Genomic DNA, 21,624 nt, shown 5'->3' with positions numbered 1-21,624 from the left:
TATGTGACTAAACATCGAGGGGTGTTTCTAAGGTGGTAACCCTATTGTGGATCACCATAAAAATCCACAGAGATTAGTTAGAAAGACACCTTGATAAAAATGTTAAAAGAAGAGTGGCAACTTACATACAACAACTAGAACATCAGAGCATAGCCAACAGTATACTGATTCATGGATTAGTAGTTTCATTGTTCACGGAGAAAATTTCAAAGCTAACCGTGGAATAGCATATTCTAACTCAGCTGCCATTGGCAAATTTCACCAACAAGTTACTAACAATTGAAACATCTAATCAGCTTAAAAACTAACATTTATTAGGAGTAATAGCTCAAATAATATTACTCACTTAATCAAAAGTAGACATTACTGTACAGCAAACTCAAATAAAATAGTACAAAAATGTGGATCAAATTCTATTCTATTGAACAGTTAGCCTTTGGAGGTGATCTAAGAACACCTCAAAACTGACATCATCCGTGAATATGAGATCTCCGCCAGGAGCCATAGAGGCACCAGAGTTGTATGTAGCTGAAGGATTTAATTTCGCCAGAAGAAAACGAGCCTAATAGAAGCATTCAAAAAGAAGAAACAAAAGTTAAATTTACTTACAAAAGGTAGCACTCCAAGATTATAACATGAACATATATCAAATTAATTATCAGCAGTTGAAGTACTGGTAGTTTCTGTAGTTCAGACGATGTCATTTTTTGCCTTCTTTACCGTTCTCTGTTAAAAACCAGAGTGAGCTAAACGAGGTATCTTTATTTTGTACTCCGTATTGTTTTGTATTATTTGACCTTTATTCATGAGGTCATACTGGTCAAATATAGATCTGGAACACAAAATAAAGGCAAATGGGGCTATACTTAAAAGAGGATAGATGGAGAAATGAAAGCACAAGTTGTGCTGCTGATTGGGTGCACATTTTTATCATTCATAGGAGAGAAGACTAGTAAAAGAAGAAGCTGGTCTTCAGCAAACACTGTTGTCATAATAACATAGTAATCCTAATTAAAAGCAAATACTCCTATATAAGCAATCATAGTGTCACAGCATTTCTTCTTAAAAATAGTGTGAGAGAATACCTGAGAACCATGCTGATCACAGATGACCAAGCGTGGAACTGGAAACCTCTCTTTCATCAAAGCATCGGTAACATCTTTAGGAGCTTGCAACAACTGGGCAAACGCCTGAGAGAAAAGAAAAAAAAATGAAGAAGCCAAGTCAAAGCAAATAAACAAGCAAGTAGCTGGCAATAGTAGATAACAGAAACTTATTGAGAAACCTAGTCGCTTTATATATCATAATCACACACAGACCAAACAAGGATTACACTGACCGCGTGTTCAGGCAGATCATGATATCCAGCCTTGCGCCACTGAGCAATAGTTGCACCATGAAATATGACGATAGTGAAATATGAATCCAGTAACAATATCCTGTCCCCAGCAACAGCCGCAACGTCAAGAAGAACAGGTTCAGGAGATGATTGGAAGGAGTAGGAAATCAGTGAAGGCTGAATCATCACTACTGAGTTGGCTACATTTTCACGGTTTAGAATCATTCTAAAGTATGCAGTCTCATCAGGGCTGTTGTTGAATACCTATCATACATAGATAGAGTAAGCTACTTTCTTGATTTTACAATTATGAATTATCAGAGATCCACAAGAGGGAAATGAATACCTGTACAAACTGAGATCGCCTTAGATGAAAAATAAATTGAGGAAATATTGAAAACCGCGGAGATAGGCTAAAAGAGGAGGAATTCTCCTTTTGGTAATCTCCAAATCTTGAACATAGACGTATCAGCGATCTGTCAAGCCATCGTATAGGATCAAACTCTACCTGCATGTTAAAACTCAAATGGATGAAGAAAACATTGTATAAGATTAAAAAAAAAAGGATATGAAAAGCCAACTAGAAAATTAAATTCTGGGATATAAGAATCATGAATGCCATATGCATCATTAACACTTCTAAAGCTGAGGTCCAGGGCTTAAGTCCCTTGTCCATGTTGGACAAAGAACCTTGTAGTCCGGGATTACGGGCCTATGCTTCCTCTACCACTTTTAAACTAAGCTTGCGTATCTTTAGAAAAGTAAAAAAAAAACTAGAAAAGCATAAAACAGTAATAAGAAAGGTGGAAGATGATGGCCACTAGCTCACGACGCAGCTGTAGCCCATGACAGATACAGTAATTTTTTTTATACTAGAAATCAATGGTAGAAGCAAAAAAAAAAACATAATAATAGAAAGTTCAAGCAGAAAAAATCATTCAACATGGAATAGAAACAGGGAAGCCATATGCATGCTGAATGCTGTTTGAAAAATAGAGAGGAAAGCACTGAAGACTCTGATAAGTGTACCTCAAGGCTAAGGTAATACAAACAGAAAACAAACTCTGCGCAATAGATTGTACTATTTACTATACACAATCAGACATAAATTACGACATTTAACAAAATCCAAAATGGGATTCCCACTGATAGTTACCTCATTTTCCATCTTGAATGAAACTAACCGTGCCATGGTAACAGCTGCTGCTTCTTGATCAAATCCAGCAATCAACTCCTATGCAATGTTGATGGGGAAAAGTGTAAATAACATGAAACAATCATAAGAGGCAACAAAACAACTACTCCGTATATCTTTTAAACCTAATAAGCCGCTCAAGCATGACAAAACAAGTTCAAGGTAATCCCACGAGCAGGGTTGGGAGAAGACTTGCAAAAAACAGGATCATGGTTTGTTCGGAAGTAGTTCTCCTTCCTGTCTCTTACTAGTTACTACTAATTTTGGATTCTAAACTTCCTTTGTGGCAAAAACCATGCACGCAAATTGATATTAGGAGGAGGAAACATGTACTCGTGAGTCAGTCAAGGCCCAATTTTAAAAACTTGAAAAGCAGAGGTTTTGGAATTTTCTTGTAATTTTCATTCGTGTTTCGATGAGTTTTCATTATGAAACATTACGGAAACAGATACGCAGGCACAGATTTTTATTATAAAACATATCGGAAACAGGTATGCAGGCCTTTACATGCTTAGAATTTGAGGTAACAGCTGCCTAGTAACATGTACAATCAACTAACACTTGGTTATTGATCCTAGAATAAAGAAAGCTGTAACACACGTCAAATGGAAATACCTGTGTGCTTCCTGGACCAGCAATCCATCGCCTAGAAAGAGTGGTAATACGAAGTCTCATACGGCCACTGTTATGCTGATAGCTGAGGAATTTTTGTAAAAAGTCAGAATATTTTCACCATCAAGCAAGCACTGTGGCACAGTAAGAAAGGGAACAGCCAAGAAAGTGAAAGGTTTTGCTCATACTAAGTCAAAAACTGCAGGTAAAACTGGTCGCTAGTGGCTTCACCAATAGCATCAGAGCTCTCCTTTTTTGTGATGTCAAAATAGATGCATAAAGTTGTAGCTTTATCAAGTCCACACAATTTCCACGCACTGGTGTTGCCCTGACCAATAACGGTTTCTGAGCAAAGAAGACCTTTCTGCACCAAGGCATTGAACATAAACATCAAAGATTCGGCAAGCATAAGGATGAGAATAAACAAACTTAAACCAAAATCAACCTTTTCAAGTGACGCACAAGGACCAAGAATTCCCTGAATCTTCATATCCTTTGAGCAACTAACTTCAAATATACCACTGCATGCGGGAATTTGGTTAGGCCAATCTGAAGAAGAAGAAATCTACCAGATGTCTGAATACTAAAAAAATCCAGCAATCGAAATGGTTTCAAAAGAATCAATGAAACAGGACAGTGCATTATTCTCATAGTATTCAAATTCTTTGAAGGCCATGTATAGACTAGCAAGTACCAAACAGCATAAAACAGCTTCCTGTAAGAAGGAAGAGAAAGATCTCTTTTCTTCGAAAAAGATCCTTATAATAAAGTGCTGTGTTTACCCAATTGCTGCCAATTTCCAGGGAAATATTTTAAAATACAGCAGATTTCTACTTTTTCCTAGAATACTTTTTGAGAGTCACATCCGTCTTTTTCATTATCATTATCATTACCCCAGTGCATTATCCGTCTTTTTATAAATAAAAAAATTGTTTGAAGTGATTATAGTCAAACAAAACGATTGATGAGCTCCTCAACTCACTTAAGGTAGGAGATTATTTCTACAATAAGAAAATCAGATGGTAAAGATTACAAGGATGGAAACGAAGAAAAGGCTGGCACTAAACGACATAGGAAGATCTTGACAGGATGTAAACTGCACCAACTCTTCAAGTCCTGTGAATAAAGGGGGAAACCATGAATCTTCACATGCTTGGAGAGAATGAAAAAGACATTTTGATTTCTTTGAGGGGCCTCACGGCATCATTTACCAAATTGTCGCTATTGACATTCGTAGTAACTCGTTGTAGTCAAGTACAACTCCAACCCCGCATTTAACTTTACATCTACAATTTGAAAGTCAAATTTCAACATCTATGGCCACATTTGTTTAACTAATATATTAGGAAAAATCAGGAGGGATCTTGTTAAATTTGCTTCAAGTCTAGACGTGTATATATCAAATTTCATTATTTTATTAATACTCCTAATTAAAACATATTCATGGTGTCAAAGGAGTGCCTTGGAGTCCAAAAAAGTAGACTTTAACTTCAATACGGCATGGAGAAAATACCTGTTAGTGTTAATCTATTTTGAAGAAAGGTATTGAATAGAATTAGGCAAGCTCAAATAACAAAATATGGGATACATAATTTTTTTTTAAGTAGATACACTAAATCAGTTATAGATATGCATTAAGGCCAGGCTGAATGCATTCCAAAAGATACTAAGGCAAGGTCCTTTTCAGAAATGTAAACTAGTTACATGAGAGTACACTTCTCTGTTCTAAAGAGGACAAAGAATTCTATGTCCCTGGAGCTTAGAAGCGAATAGAAAATCGCCACAATTCCGTATAGTTCATAGTTGATCAAATGAGTTTTGATCCTAGTGGTGGTATCCTCTTTAAGCCTTTTTATTCTTATACCAGGAAAGCTAATTAAGGTTTCTATTCTACACGACATCCAAGAAATATAATTAACCCATACAAGAAGACCAATTACTTTTCCCTTGAAAAAAAAAAAAGACGTTCACTTATATATCAATGCAACCTAGATCTGGCTTAATATAATCACCAGTGTGCTAATTTCAAGCGTTAAACGTGTGGAGTATACTACTATAGACCATCCGGGGGGGGGGGGGTTGTCCCCTCTGTGGTAAAATGATATGGATTTTTTTTTGCTAGATGTAATGGCTTTAACGCTGAACTATTGACTCTACTTGTTTGGATGGGTGTTCACCCCAAAGTGCAGTAGTTTCTACTCCTGCTAATAGTTTAGCCCACTCTTTATCGTTACTGTGGGGTCCTGAAGCGAACCGTACAGTCCGTGGTGTGAAGTGGGAGAGAAGGGATGTCATAATTGGGTTTTTGAATAAGACGACCTGTGGTTTCCCTGATCAAACTAGAAGTTACCAAGGAATAGGCCCAGTGCTCCATACAATCTCCATGTGAAATGAAAACCAGGAGAATAGAGCTTTAAATGCAAGGGTCTTTTCCTCTTCCGACGAAAAAGGAAACTGCCTGTTACTAGAAGGTAAATAATTTCACGACTATCAAATCTGAAAATTTAATAGTGTAGCATTATCAAAGATTATGAAACCGTAAGAAAAATTCCAACCAGATAGACATACAGCAGTCAAGAAGTAAACAGATCAACAAAATCTCAATTGCTAAAGGTTGAAACAGGTCAAGCATGACTTAAGCAGAGTCTTACTTTGACGCTGGTCCAAGATCGTATTCCCCAGCCTGAAAAACACGCTTAAGAGACTCCTTAAAAACTGAATGGCCAAAACTTTCAGCAAGGACCACAAGACCGCCAGTCCTCTCGACAGCAACTTTTAGTTCAGCAAGTCCAACCTGGTATGTGAAAGTTGATCACCAACATCAGGCCACTAAGTCTAGAGAAATGTTTAAGGTGCAACAAGTTTACAAAGCACACGGACACACACAAGGCAGCAGAAGAGGCAAGGCAAGAAGAGTGATAAGACTCACTCTCAAAAATAGTCAAAAATGTCTGTTGCGAAATGGTACAAAACTTTGAATTCCAATAGGTTTTAGTATGAAAATACATAAAACAATCCAAGATCTCTTTGCTAGCTTGCACCAAATAACAAAGGTATCTTTTCATTTAGGACTCACAGGTTTGAGCCTTGAGACCTACATTCCTCAGCGAATTTCCATTCCTGTGCTCTAATCGATCACAATTAACTGCAACTAAAGCGAATTTCCCATATTACTTCAATTTAGTGCTTCTGGGACTCTGGGAGTACGGAAAAGTATACTAGAAGGACAAATCGAGATATTTCAGCTCATCTGATCAAGCACTGCGAACTTGGAACTGATTAAAAAGTATGCATATTCTTCCTTCAAAAAAAATAGGCCTGAATAAAAAGTACAATCCTATAACGTGTCCTCAAAATTCACTTTTTCTTTTTAGATAATATGATTCCTTAATTGCACAATTAAAGGAGAAGAGAGAGATGAGAATAACGCATGAATGCGTGCACTTTACTCAAAATTCCGAGAAAGTTAATTCACAAAGCCAAAAGACCAATTAATACCTGATCGAGAGCACAAGCAAAAAGGTCAAGAATATGCCCTTGGTGTACAAGCTGCTTCGAAAGTCCTTCATAGAATTTTACGGCTTTATGATAATAAGGAGCAGAATCCTTATCCAAATCCTTGTGAGAACGAATTGGCTCAGATAAGTCCTTTGAAACAATCTGCGAATAAGATGAAAAAACACCATTGAGCACAGTTCAGAAACGAAAGACCATGACTTAACACCTAGGAATTGGAAACCTACAGAGAATGAGGATTGCAAGTGACATGATTGGTTGCAGTCTCAAAAGAGTTTAACGTATGAGGTTGCTCAAGTAAACCTTATTGACAACATGATATCACTAAAAACTGAAACAAACATGGGGAACTTGTCGTATGCTTGTATCCTTATCATTCTAACTACTTCTCAACAACAAAGATGACAAAAGTGTTTAGTAACATCTCTAAGGAAACCTCTGTGTAACGACTTCCTAATGCACCTACAAAGAGATCTACTGATCAATAGTCATAGCCATGATATGCCTGCCAGAACCAAACAATAAAGTTCATCAACATTACTTCTAACACGCAAAAACAATGCTCTGGTTCATTGAGATTCATCTTCTGGACTACATAAATTTGAAGGTAATGTAACAGGTTTCCAACATATATTTGGGCAACTGTTTCAATCATATTGTCTCAAGATGATGGTCGAGTCTGTCTACACCATGACCTCAGCATAAAGAAAATGCAGCTCCGGCTTTGCTGCCTAGACATACGGAATTCACGTTGTAGGTTCTGGAACCTTCCCTGACATCTTATAAATCATATAAATCAGAGAGTGCACACACACAACTACCCCAAATCAGAAGTAACATACTGCTAACAGAAGTTACAGTAGCTAAATTTAGATCTTTCTTTACATCTTTAGAGATCATTAACTGAAGTTAAGGGTGGAGCAGAGCACATCAAAGAAAAAAAAAACTTACAGCACCCGGTCCTTCCGTCGATGGGCCACCAACAAAGGCCATAATTCTAGCTCCTGATCCAGGGACGCAAGCTCCCAACACATGGGCAGCAATACTGAGCGCTGTGCCTGTACACCTACTTGCCCTCTGATCTGTAGGCACTCCCCAAGGATCCTTCTGAAGCTCCTCTAGCAACTACACCCATCCCAGTCACAAATTCATCACCAAGATAAAATTACGAGTAGAAAGAAAAGAGAAACAACAATCAACAACTAATTGTTCCTGCTGACCAATCAAATTTCAAAATTTCACGGCAGCAGAAACAGCACGCCAGCTAAAGAAAAGCAAGAAACAGGCCTCTCATATAGTACTCCGTAAATCAACTAGATTATACGCAAAATTATACTCAAAACTCACTGAACAATGTCTCATTTCCACACAAAAAAGTCAGTATCGGTAACAGTATTATCAACATCGTCAAACTATCCATTCAATGCAACCTCAAATCAATCAAACAAAAAAAAAAGACACCTTCCTGGAGTGATCAATTCAAATTGGAAAAAAAAAGAAGCAAGAATCAAACTTCCAAATCCTAAAGAACTATGTGAACACTCTCAATTACCAATAACATGATCAAAAGTTATACCGAATTCAATGTAAACTCGCACTCAGAAGCCGGCAACAAGAACCGCGCAATGCTCTCCGGAGACAACCCATCCCTAACACCAGCAACAACACCAGAACCTGGTTTCGGCTTCCGATCAAAAAAACTCAACTGCTCCATTACCTTATCTTTACTAATCTCCTTAGACCCTTTAAACACATAACTTTTGGGAATCCCACCTGAAAACCCTAATTCATGAACCTGAACAAAACTCCCAAACGTAATAAACCCAATCAAACCCTCATCCGGCACCAAATCCAACGCCTGCAGCAACGCCGATTTCAAGTACCCGATTTCTTCCTCAATCAAACAATTATCAACAACGAACAAATAAACAGGTGGGGTCAGATTCTGGGCGTGCGATTCAGGTGGGGGTTCGTATTCAATTGTCGTGTATTGCGGGAAGAGTTCGGCGGGCAGATTATCGTCGGAAATTGAAGCGTAATGTTGGGGAAAGTGATTACGGGTGTAATCAAAAGGGCAGATCCAGATTTTGGCGGAGAAATCGATGACGGAAAAAGGGTTGAGGATTGAACGACAAGAACGGCAACGGAGTGGGGAGTATGGGAGGATTGGGTGATCAGGGAAGGGCTTTAATGGAGTGTAGAGGAGAGAGACTGGTATTACGGCGGTGGATGATTCTTGCTTTGTGCCCGGGATTACGTTAAATGGCATTCGTACTCCATCTTGTGTTTCTAGCTCTAGGAATTCCGCCATTGTTGATTGTTGTTGTTGATGATGATGATGGTGATGGTGATGATGATGATGATGATGATGATGGAGATTGAGATTATGATTGGTTGATTTGAAATTGATTAAGATGAGTGATTGAATTGTACGTATGAATGGATTGAACGGGTGAAATGTGGAAGAACTGGAATTTGATCGGGAAAAGGAAGTGTACGATGGTTTGAGTGTGACAACGATGCTCAGTGATCAACTGAATGATCAAATGACCTCCGCCTTGGCTAGCAAAACACCCAAAATATACAAAGGTATGTTTTCTATTAAAATATACAGTTTTAATATTAAATACTAGTCTTATTGAATAGGTATTCACAAATTCTTATTTACAATGGGTGTACAATAAATATGGTACATCGGAGTAAAGTTAACTCAAAATGCTTAAAAGTTAAGCATATATATGTAAAAGTCATCTATTTTCCAGTGAATTTTTTTTTTCCATTTTAGTAAAACTTATTTCTTCAAAATAACTAATAATGTATGAAATTAATCATTTAATCATTTAAAATATTTATCTATCAAATTTTTTTACTAATATAAAAGTTAATCAAAACTAGGTTAAAGTTACAAAAAAAAAAGGTAAAAGTAATCTTGGTGTACAATAAATTTATTGTACACCTTGTGCACGCAAGACCTTTTGATATTTATTATCATGTCAATTATTCTGAATAATATCTAATGCTATTTTTGTGATTATTTATTACAATAATGTTTGTACACGAGATATGTGTTTGAAATTTTACGTGAACACTTAAAATTCATGTGGTCTTACCAAAAAAAATTGTATCAAAATATTATATTCATAGTGTTTATACACGTTATACTTAGTTTAGATTTCATATGAATAACTTCAATCCTAATATAATCATATGGTCATAAGCTCATAACATAAGAGGATGATTTAGTACAGAAATCTATACCTAGTATTTAAAGAAAATCAAAAATGACAAAGTTGTAATCACCCGTATAAAATTTATTAATATATTTTAACGTATAATTAATTATATCTTTACTCTTTTAAAGTGGCACCTACCTTACTTTTCTTATGAACAGTGATTATATGCAATTACCTTTTCATCTCCCTTTACAAATGTATCCCCAGTAACAATATACAAAACACACATCTCCTTTTACAAATTTAACCCCACTTTGAAAGAAGAGCTTAGCTTTCCACGTGCTTCCCTCTCTTTATTCTTCAGCCACCTTATCCAAGTTTTATAGTTCTGTAATTAATGGAGCTTCAATACTTCATCCCAACCCAGAAAACACTTAACATCCCATCTCCATTAGGTGTTCCTTTCTCCTATTTGATTTTTGTTCTTTTTACAGAACGTAAAACAATATACGAAATCACATACCATGTAGCATTGTTGATACAAAAGGTCTTGCGCGTACAAGGTGTACAATAAATTTATTGTACACCAAAATAACTTTTATGCAGTTTTTCGTAACTTTAACCTATTTTTCTGTAACTTTTATATTATAAAATAAAAAAGTTGATAGATAAACATTTTAAAGGGTTAAATGATTAATTTATACATTATTAGTGATTTTGAAGAAATAATATTTATTCAAATGAAATAATTGATCATTAAAAAATAGATAACTTTTACACATATAAATGTAACTTTTAAGCATTTTGGGTCAACTTTTACTCCAGTGTACGATATTTATTGTACACCCATTGTAAACAAGAATTTGTGTTGTTGATAAGCTTCCCTGTCCGAAATAATCATAAACCATGAGCTTTTCATCTTTGGAATAATATAATAGTAAGCGAGTAGAAGGTAGATGACTCCTGCAACAATAATTGGAAATTATGCTCCTTGTAATTGATATTTATGTATCCCTTCAATTTATCCCTTGTATGTATTGTAATATTTTTAGTTGTGAAGTGGAATGGTAGAGAAGATATTGAGTAAAACCTGACGAATATCGCCTATTCTTTCAAAAATGAAGGGAGTAGTATTATAAGGTACTCCGTATCTTTTGTGCATATGTATCTCCTTGTTTGCCTCCATTCTATCCATTTTGGGACGTGGATTGGTTGCTTTTGGCATAAGTCTTAAAGAGTTCAGACTAATATGATGTTAAATTTGCTGACTATTTTTCAAGGAACCTGTTAATCACAGTGTATTCTATGTATGTATAACAGGGCACATGTTGTAGGATGACCACCAAGTAGATCATTCCGAAAGAACTCCATGGCCAAAAACACACTAAAAATCAATGAAGACGAAGATTCCAAGCCGGAAGCAGGATACCTTTTCATAAAAATCAGTACGGATGACGCCCCCTATCTAAGGAAAATCAATCTCAGACCGTATGGAGGTTATGTAGAATTGTCCTCAACCCTCGAAAAAATGTATAGTGGCTTTACAATGGGTATGATCTTAATGAGTTTTTGTTTTCTATCTAAATGAACGACAACTTAATTAACGAGGATGTTCACAAAAGCACAAAAGGGTTGTTGCAAACCTAGCTATCTATCATAATGTGTAATAGTATATTGTGTTATATTGTACTTGCTTCACCATGACACCATGTGCTCTGTTTCAAAGTAATAAGAAATCTTAGTGCTACCAAAGGAAAATATAGGACTGGTTGTTATTTTGCCAAAACGATGTGCACGTTGGAGAGTACAAGTCCTATACTTTTTTCTATCTATCGATTTATCTTTGTACAAAGTATGTAGTTTTTCATTACCTTGTCATCCGAGTATCCATTTTGGAAAATAACTTTCTAAACCGAAACTACTTATCACTAATACAAAGGCGCATAGAGTACTAGACCAAGAATGATGCCAATCTGCCGCTCCAAGATATACCGCGCGCAACGCGCGCGTCCGAGCTACTAGTTTAAATAAAATTTGTGAATTTAGTAATAAATATATATATATATATATATATATATATATATATATATATATATATATATATATAATGTATATTTATTTTATTTAAATGCGTTTTAAATATTTTAATGATTTATGAAATCAAACATTTTTAGAATCATAATTCGAAAACGATTTGAAACATAGAAACACATCGGTTTTGGAAAAGTATTTCTAATCGGATTTGAATTCAAACACTCTCAAATTGGAAAAAGGAATCATAATCCTTGCCCAATTATTAAAATCCACAAAGTAAATAAACTCCTTAAAACCCAAAGTTTACCCACACAACAAATTCTCTCTCTTACCAACCATTAGGTTGATGGTAAGCCCATTTTTTATTGTTTTTCATAGCTTTTGATTTCATGTTCGGAATAAAAACTCCATTCTCTCACTATTGGAGAGCTTTTTTACCCATTTATTGGGTTATATGTACCCATTTATTGGGTTTTATCTCTCTCCTTGTGAGAGTTAGGGGCCATGTTTTTAATTTCGCAGGAAAAGTTGATTTATTGATGAAGATTTGTGCGGGGTTACAACGGATGTCATTCTTACGTCTACAATCAATTGAATCGAATTTAATTCAATACAAAATCTACAACAGATCGAAAGACCCCCTCGTTGAAGGTGTTGTATCAAACAGCGATGTGAACGAGGGTATTCGTCATTGTCAGATCTCATCTACAACGATCGTGGTTTTGCCGGATTAGAATTTTGTTTTTAATTCTGATTTCTATTGTAGATGTCGTATGACTATTTTATTAATGAACTAATTTTTACCTTCAAAAAAAAAACTCTCTCCTCCCCCACCCAAACCCACAAAACTCATGTTATTTCTTCCTTTCCTCTCTTCATGTACTTCTCCAGCCACCAGTCGCGCCGCCGCCGCTGCCCAACCGCCGACCTCTCTTCCTCTCTCCCTTCTCCTTCGCGAGCACCATCGTTCTCTCTTCCCCCTCGTGCTTTCCTCCTCTCTCACGTTGCTGCAGACGCGTCGCCCGGCCACCACGACCACCTGCACCACCAGCCGCACTGCGCCACCTGTCCGTCGCGCCGAAGACCACCCGCCTGCTGCCGCGCCACCACTATCGCCGGCCAGCACCTCCTTCTCTCTCTTTTTGGTTAATTCTTAAACCCTAAACAAATTAATGTTTAGTTACGTTTTAATAATTTGATTTATGTTTCTTGAATTAAATTTATGATTTTTATGATTAAGTTATCAATTTTCAGATTATATATTTTGCTTAATTAATAACTTAATTTTCAGATTATGTAATTGAATTGAAATAAGGATTTTAATTATTTAAAGCATGAATTTTAAGGTTTTAATGGTTTTTAATCATGGTTGGATGATTATAGATTATTAAAGTTATGATTTTTATGATTCTAAGCATGTTAATTGGGTTTTGGGGAAGCTTTAAACTATTTTATATTGCTGGAAATTTAAAAAAGAATGTTTATTGGAGTTTATGATAATTTGTAGTCATTAGTGAAGTAATCACTAACATAGGAGGTTAAGTAGTTAAGTTTTGATATTGGGGAAGGTTCTAATTATGTTTATAAAGGGTTTGAAGCACAACAATGTTGCTGAAAATTCAATGCATGTGAATTGATATGAATCTATATTGGTTGTTTTTAGGTGGGGAATTCTCTGCAGGCGACTTTGGGATTGTTAAAGTGCCCTATCAATTTGTTTACACAAGGTACGTACATACCTGTGTGTTTGTGGACGTGGTACTATGATTGAAACCATGTTGAATATATTTATGAACTTGTTTATGTTGAAACTACATGTTCAATGTCGTTGGATGAACACGTTGAGCATAGAGTTTTATTATGAGAATTATATCATGGTGGCATGGATGATTGGTGCAAGCATGTCAGTTTGAGAACTTTATATTATTTTATATATTGATATAGATCACGATTGATCATTGTTCCCTTTTAGCATTTCACTACTTTATTAGGGTCGTGGACCTTGTTTAGTAAGTTGATACTTTACACCTATAAAAGGTAGTTAACCATTGGTAAAGGAAAGATTGAATTAGTTGGAATGAATTCTTGATTGAAAGCTTTGTGATCACTTATTTAATTCCAAAATAAAAACAGTTGTGAATACTTGTTTATTATATTATTTATGTGATTGACGAGTCATAACAAGGTATTAATTGGTAAATCATGTAAAGTGAAACTGAATAGCAATAGTTTTAGACTGTGCACCCTAAAATACCTATTTTGTTTGTTTGTTATTCGAGGTGTTGAAAAACTCTACTAACTTAATCTCCAATCTATTATCCCTTTGTCTCTTATCCCTTTATCTGCCTTACTAATTCAATCTTACTCCCTTTATGAGTGTATGTGTAAATTAAGGTTGTCATTTTGCTCATGTAAAATTTTGGTCATCGTCGATTCTTCGTGGTTATATTTTCATTTTCATGTTGGCTTATTTCACATAGGTCAGGGTGTATCAGGGTTATTTTGACAATTTGATCAATTGAAATTCATTGGTTAATACTCTTGGAAATGATAATGAATAAGTGTAGATAAAAAGTTTTTCAACTGCTGATGCATTGAAAGTTCTAGAGATGCAAATTTTGAAACATTGCAGCAAAAGATAAAGTGTTCTAAGATGTGCTCCATCTGTTGTGAGTTAATTTAGGGCGCATTTTTCCATGAATTATTGCACATGATTTCTTTTTAAGGTTCCAGACCCCCAGGCCTAGCATAGAGCCGGGCACCTTCTTATGTTCTTAAGTCTTAACCTAGCAATATGATGTACACCAAAATGTCCCCGTCTCTGTCTGTTATTTCCTGCGTGAGGTGGGCATCATTGACTCCTCTTTCTATGCGCTAGAGATGAGTGTGAATGCTAGAATGGGTTGCTTAATTAGGTTTTAATTAGCTATAGAGATACAAGCAAGTGATTTCATTTGCTACTAAATTTTGCAGCTTGTGCCATTCAGAGATTGATTGGCTATTCAAAGGTTTGGAAAACACAATTGTTATATGTAGTACTGTTTGTTGTCAACTGATCATCCCCTGCCTACCTCAAATCTATTTATACCTGTCTAGATGTCAAAGATATTCGAAGAACTGGATTACAAGTGACCAAGTTGGATATTGATCACAATATGAAGCAAGGTTTGTCTCACTTTGTCTGAGCACCTTGTGTACTTATTAACATTTGTTATGTATTCTTATATTTTCCATCCTCTGATTTATGTTTCCTTTAAGCTAGAAATTTCATTTCTCCCATTAATCTGTTTTATAGCCTTTCATTTGTCTTGACAGGCATGAAGGAAATGGCGAGATCGTGGCTTGAAGCTGGCAAAGCGAGCTTCAGTGAAGGGAACAACTCACACTATAGGTAGTAAGTACTGAAATAATTCCACACGTTATGGGTGCTCAGCCGCTTGAGACATCCTATAACTTCATTTTCTACATGCCTTTATATTTGTATACTCGGAGTCATATAGATATATGACCATGGAATATTAATTGGTTTGAAGGCCTTACCTTTTATGTGCATTTTCTAAGGATAAAGAGTGGCTCGTGGATTGAGATTCCAAATTTGCACCTCTTTTACAATTTCATACACTTTGAAGCTTATTTTTATTTGTTTAACATTATAATGATATGTTAGCTTTGGCCAGTTATGAATGTTTAAAATTTTGTAGGAACTTTCATCTTCGCTCATTTGACGACCTTTTTATATTTTAAGTAAAAAGATTATTGGTATCTCATTGGAGTTGGATTAGGTGCTTCTGACAACATATATCAGATATAAGATATCTTAGTCGATGGAGAACAAGTCCATCCTTACACTCCATGGCTCTCCTTTATTTGGCTGAATGAAAATATAAAATTTCCACAATTTTCTAGGTATTTTTCACATTTTTGGGTAATTTTCAATTTGCACCGGGAAATTTTCCATTTTGTGAATGAATAGTTATATGAAATAACTTGTCATGTAAGACGGAAGACAAAGTGACTTGTGTTTTAAGGGGAAGGGCCCTGGTGTATGGGTTGAGCGCTTGTTAGATGACAATTCAATAGGGGAAGGCGGCTTCTTACTTCCTAAAGCACATTTTAAAATCCACCCACCCCCACCCCTTTATTTAACATATTTCCACTAACTATATTAAAAAATACCCCATTATCCACTACCACCTAATAAATTAATAAGCCAACTAAATTGTCTAAAATTTTGTGTCGGTCAAAGCGGGGCGAGTGTTAAGGGACGGAAGTAGTACTGGTACACTTGACTGGAGGTCACATACCGTTCTTTTTTCTTTCAACAATAATTGAAATCAGTTTTGGGCGATTTTGGTGAACAAAACACTATGATGCTATAAACTAGAAACAGAGAGTTACGATAGCAATGGACATAGAGCTGGCAAAAATTGACCCAACCCACCAACCCAACCCGAACCCAACCCAATAATAAAAGGTTGGGTCAAGATTTTCAACCCGTTTAATTAAATGGGTCAACCCAACCCAACCCGTTTAATTAAATGGGTTGGGTCAGGTTGAAATTTTCAACCCGAAAACAACCCGCCTAACCCGTTTAAGTTCAAGCAAGTATGTAATATAGATCTGTAGAATGTGATTTGAAAGATTTTATTTCTCATTTTCTCTTCAACATTGAATAATTATTTGACGTTTTGATTCATGTCAAATACATATTGGAGTATTACTTTTTGCTATGAGATATGCCATAACAAAATCACCTCGCAATTCTATAGTCAAATCAATTTACACTTAAAAGTGGGAAAAAAAATTAAGCGGGTCAACTTCAGGTCAACCCGTTTATAGTTGGGTTGGGTTGGGTTGAAAATCTCAACCCGTTTAATTAAACAGGTCGGGTTGGGTTGGGAAAATCTCAACCCGTTTATAAATGGGTCGACCTGATTTCGACCCAACCCAACCCATTGCCAGCTCTAAATGGACATGACTCAAAGTTAGAGATATAATACCATTTAGCATTTGATACACTTCTAATTATAAAGACGATTGCTAATCACTTGATAGCTCAATTTCATCAAATTTTGTGTATCTATCTATTACTATATACTAAAAGAGACATCAGGAATGACACGTGTCAAATCCTGGTGTAATTTTTTCCCGCAAAAAATCACTTTCCCAAAATAGTCTATCTGTATATTTTATTTTATTCTCTTTCTTTTTTTATAAACTATTTATGTATGGAAACAAAATTTAGTTTATAAATTATGGCAATAATATATACGACGTAATAATAATTATTCTAAATTGGTAAGATTTTAGTCAAATCTCTATATTAATAATGGAAAATATATCACTTAATATTTTGGTCAAATTGTCATATTAGCATTTTAAATATGCACATTAGATGAACAAATTTAAACGGCTATGTTAAAAATGTTATAACTATGCAGTAGTTTGGGAGATATCCGTTAAATATTTTGTAAAAAAATTATGAAAATCCGTGCGTGCACGGGATCTAAAACTCTATATTGTAAAGGCAGGTGGGTACCATTTTATTTAATTGATGATTTTAGTACGACCTTAGGTTCAAAAGGTAATACACTTTCACTTTTACATTATCGCCATTATTTCCTAAGAACAAAAAATAATTGCTAACATATGTACTATAAGGTCGAGTTACTTCGTCTATTAGGCACAAACATTATTGACACTCCCTTCTTCATAAATACTCCCCCCGTCTCTTTTTGTTTTTACGCTTGGTATTTTTTCACGCGTTTTAACGATTAATTAATTTGCATCGAGATTCATCAATTTTTTTATTTAAACAAGATAAATTACGTTTATTTATAATGTTTTCACTTTTATCAAAATTCTGATATTGGGAAATGACAAAAATTTAATGTCCCAATAGAAAAATGTGAAAGATTAAATGACGTAATGAATTTAATTGGTTAAAATAATAATTGGACACAAATTTTGATAGAATACTAAGTCATTTATGTGATAATATAAAAGGAAATGTAAAGAACATTTTGAAATAACAAAAATAAACGTAAAGAACAAAAAGAGACGAAAGGAGTAAAATTCAATCGCTTTTTTCAGTGAGCATCTGCGCGCGATAGCGCGAGACCCCATACCTAGTATTTACAAAATTGCGGAGTATTATTTTCTCCGTAATTGAATTTTTTTTCCCAATAGCTGAGATAAACCCGGGGTGTCCCCGAACGACATACCGGCCAATTTTTAAAATCTGTTCGCACCTTAGTCGTGAGTCTTGACCCCGCGACGGTGGATCTACCTTAGTGGGACACCATCTTCTAACACATCTTCAGATTCTTCCCCGTCATTTCCCTCCTTCCTCCTATTAAAATCCCATCATCATTTCTCTCAAATCACCTCACTCTCTCTTTCTCTCTCCTCCACCATTTCCACCTCCTTCCATCAACAACTATGGCATCCTCCGATCCCACTTCCGACCCAACCTCTGACCCCACCACAACTCCAGAAAACGGCACAACCCCAATCAAAGTTGCCTTAATCACCGGAATCACAGGCCAAGACGGGTCCTACCTCACCGAATTCCTCCTCTCAAAGGGCTATTCCGTCCATGGCTTAATCAGACGGTCCTCAAACTTCAACACACAAAGAATCAACCACATCTACATCGACCCACACAACGCCCATAAAGCCCGTATGAAGCTCCACTACGCCGATCTCACCGACGCCTCCTCTCTCCGCCGTTGGATCGACATTATCTCTCCTGATGAAGTCTACAACCTGGCCGCACAATCCCATGTCGCTGTTTCCTTTGAGATCCCTGATTACACGGCGGATGTTGTTGCCACGGGTTCACTGCGGTTGCTTGAGGCTGTTAGATCTCATATTAATGAAACTGGTCGGACCCATGTTAAGTATTATCAGGCTGGGTCGTCGGAGATGTTTGGATCTACGCCACCGCCCCAGGCTGAGGATACCCCGTTTCATCCCAGGTCGCCGTATGCTGTTGCTAAGTGTGCTGCTCATTGGTACACTGTCAATTACCGCGAAGCTTATGGTAATTTGTTAAATTTTGTTTCTGGTTTTTGAAATTAGTGAGATTTTTGTTTGTTTGATTGATTGGCTCTGGTTATTTAATGGGCATGGAAGTTATAAAAGAAAATATGCATGGTTTTTTTTTGCGGTATGTTGTGTGAAAAGAGGCATAAAATGACAATGTTGTAAAAGGGATTTGATCCAAGGTCTTGGGTAGTGATAGCCAATAGAAATGAGGATCAATTTGGTCTTGATCGGAAGTCTCGGGTAGTAATGGTCAATACCGCAATGCGGATCAATTTGGTTTCGATCCGAGGTCTTGGGGAGTAATGATCAATGGAAATGAGGGTCAATTAGATTTTGATCCGAGGTATTGGGTAGCAATAATCAATGGAAATTGTAGGAAGGAATTGAGGATCATTTTGGGTACTAGGTGCTATTTTCAGAATCATGTGACTAGATAGTAATCAAATTTGTTTGATTTTGATGGTTGATCTCTCAACTACTCAACTGCATTGTTTAATTTGATGTGATTGATTATTTGTTGTTACTGACATAGTGACTTTCCAGTTTGTGATTAGAAATGTATTTTACAAACCTAAGAATGGTCTGGAATTTGTTTGATTTGGAACCATCAATTGAGTTCTTCTATGATCTTTGAATGATATTGAAATGATAGTTTAGATTGTGTTGGTTATTCAAATCATAGGTTAAATACTCTAGATTGTTGTTGCTCTATTGAAATGCTGTTGGCTACTCTTTATTCCAGCAGTTATGTTGTGAGTACTGGTGGATGAACATCTAAACTAGTTTATTTTATATAGGCATATTTGCTTGCAACGGCATATTATTCAACCACGAATCACCAAGAAGGGGAGAGAATTTTGTGACCCGTAAGATCACCCGTGCTGTTGGCAGGATCAAGATCGGGCTTCAGAGCAAGCTTTTCTTGGGTAATTTGCAAGCATCAAGGGATTGGGGATTCGCTGGAGACTATGTAGAAGCAATGTGGTTGATGCTTCAACAGGAAAAGCCTGATGACTATGTGGTTGCCACGGAGGAGTCCCACAGCGTTGAGGAGTTTCTGGAAGCTGCATTTGGGTACGTAGAATTGAACTGGCGGGATCACGTGGTAATCGACAAGAGGTACTTTAGGCCAACTGAGGTCGACAATCTGAAGGGCGATGCCAGCAAGGCAAAGAAAGTACTAGGGTGGAAGCCTAAGGTGGGGTTCAAGCAACTGGTAAAAATGATGGTTGATGAAGATGTAGAAATGGCTAAGAGGGAAAAGGTGCTTGTGGACGCCGGTTATATGGATGCTCAGCAACAACCATGATGGAGTGAGTATATGGTGGTACCATCTGATCCTAAAATATTTAAATTAATCTTGTGCGATTTAGTATACAGATCAAATCATAGTTTACTCTCATAAGTTATTGATTTTGTTTCAAAAAGTCCAGTATTTGTTTCCTTATTTAGTGGGGCTACTTAAAGATCCCATGATGTTTCCACCCATTGAACGTCGGTGGGATACTTGTCAATTGTCATTCATTTTTTGATTAATCAACACGATTTACGCTTCAATGTCTTTTAATTTTCTGGACAAGGGGTTGCGGTTGTAACCTGTAACTTGTAGCTTGTAAGTACACAGCTGTTCCATTCCTGATCCAGGAATCTCTTCCTGTAGATCATAAAAACTTGCAGCTGTTGTTAATTTTCAATGATCTGAGATTCATTATAATTACTATAGAGATCTTTTTTTTTTGAGGGAGTCCAATAGAGATCTTTGATTTCTCTAATGTTTGCATTATTATAGCGATGAAAAAGGCAGTTTCTTTCTCCCCCTACCCCTGCTCTCTTTTCAACTGTCTTGATCTCTTGATTTTGCTGTGCGTAAAGGTCCTGTTCTTTACATTGAGAAATTATTCCTTTTATATTATCACATAAGTACCTTAATATTCACCCAAAAATTGTGCCCAAAGATTATTTTAACCAATTAAAGTAATTGAGATATTTAATCTTTTTCATTTTTTCAATGCCAGATTTTTTATAAAAGTGAAAATATTATAAATAAACGTAATTTTCCTTGTTTTTAAAAAAAAACAGAGGAATGTCAATACATTAATTAGTCGTTAAATCGCGTACATAATATCAAACGTAAAGAACAAAAAAAGACGAAGGCAATACTATTTTTTTTTTTACAAATTTTCCATTTTTATACCACAAACTTCAAGAAAAACATAATTATAATTCAAAAAGAGAAAAATTTGAAAAATTCAATTAAGCGAAATTTGAGATTATCACTCAAAAATTTCTTTATTCAACTATCAGTAATTTTGCGACTCCCATGTAACAACTAATCCAAAATTTCAGTTGTTGGCACTATGAATGTTTTATCTCTCATCCTCCATTTCATCTTCTCTCTGAATAAAACCTATAAATTTTTCTCGCAAATTCCCCCAACTTTGATTTCGAATTTCAATTCGATATTAAGTTGAAAATTTCGAGGGTCATTTTTTCTCCTTTATTCTCTCTTCAAATCAGCTTCCCAGGCCTCAATTTTCGACGATTCTTTGGCGATATATTGAGAAAATGGAAGATAAATTGGAGATGTAGTTAATATTGTATGTCCGTGTTCCAGTGACGTAAGTATCTTATGACCTGTGCAACGCATGGATGAAATTAAATTTGTTTACAGGGTATTATTAATTACTCGTAAATAATATTATAAA

The 21,624-nt window shown here is 35.9% G+C and overlaps 2 protein-coding genes across 2 annotated transcripts; one reads left to right on the top strand and one right to left on the bottom strand.

The window, feature by feature from the left end:
- Positions 1-279: 279 nt before the first annotated feature.
- On the bottom strand, positions 280-9,253 carry LOC110790092 (protein transport protein SEC23 C). Its single transcript, XM_021994835.2, has 12 exons — positions 8,239-9,253; positions 7,614-7,787; positions 6,645-6,806; positions 5,798-5,940; positions 3,592-3,667; positions 3,335-3,510; positions 3,150-3,231; positions 2,496-2,573; positions 1,686-1,847; positions 1,340-1,603; positions 1,086-1,190; positions 280-562 (listed from the first exon to the last, which is right to left on the bottom strand). Exons 1-12 carry the CDS (start codon positions 8,971-8,973, stop codon positions 419-421), a joined length of 2,301 nt encoding a protein of 766 aa, XP_021850527.1. The 5' UTR covers positions 8,974-9,253; the 3' UTR covers positions 280-418.
- Positions 9,254-18,123: 8,870 nt separating this feature from the next.
- On the top strand, positions 18,124-20,659 carry LOC110790091 (GDP-mannose 4,6 dehydratase 1). The gene is made up of 2 exons (XM_021994834.2): positions 18,124-18,914; positions 19,717-20,659. The coding sequence occupies exons 1-2, from the start codon at positions 18,311-18,313 to the stop codon at positions 20,226-20,228; spliced, it is 1,116 nt and encodes a 371-aa protein (XP_021850526.1). The 5' UTR covers positions 18,124-18,310; the 3' UTR covers positions 20,229-20,659.
- The last annotated feature ends 965 nt before the right edge of the window (positions 20,660-21,624 follow it).

Source organism: Spinacia oleracea, chromosome 2 (assembly GCF_020520425.1).
Source record: "Spinacia oleracea cultivar Varoflay chromosome 2, BTI_SOV_V1, whole genome shotgun sequence".
Lineage (NCBI taxonomy): Eukaryota > Viridiplantae > Streptophyta > Magnoliopsida > Caryophyllales > Amaranthaceae > Spinacia > Spinacia oleracea.
The sequence above is the reverse complement of the archived record's forward strand: the minus strand, read 5'-3'. Positions and strand labels throughout refer to the sequence as shown.

Coding starts and splice junctions, on each gene's coding strand:
- LOC110790092 (XM_021994835.2), bottom strand. CDS start 8,973: ATGGCGGAATTCCTAGAGCTAGAAACACAAGATGGAGTACGAATGCCA. Junction 3,668..5,797: donor GATCTTGGACCAGCGTCAAA/GTAAGACTCTGC, acceptor TCCCGCATGCAG/TGGTATATTTGAAGTTAGTT. Junction 3,511..3,591: donor CTTGTGCGTCACTTGAAAAG/GTTGATTTTGGT, acceptor GCCTTGGTGCAG/AAAGGTCTTCTTTGCTCAGA.
- LOC110790091 (XM_021994834.2), top strand. CDS start 18,311: ATGGCATCCTCCGATCCCACTTCCGACCCAACCTCTGACCCCACCACA. Junction 18,915..19,716: donor CAATTACCGCGAAGCTTATG/GTAATTTGTTAA, acceptor TATTTTATATAG/GCATATTTGCTTGCAACGGC.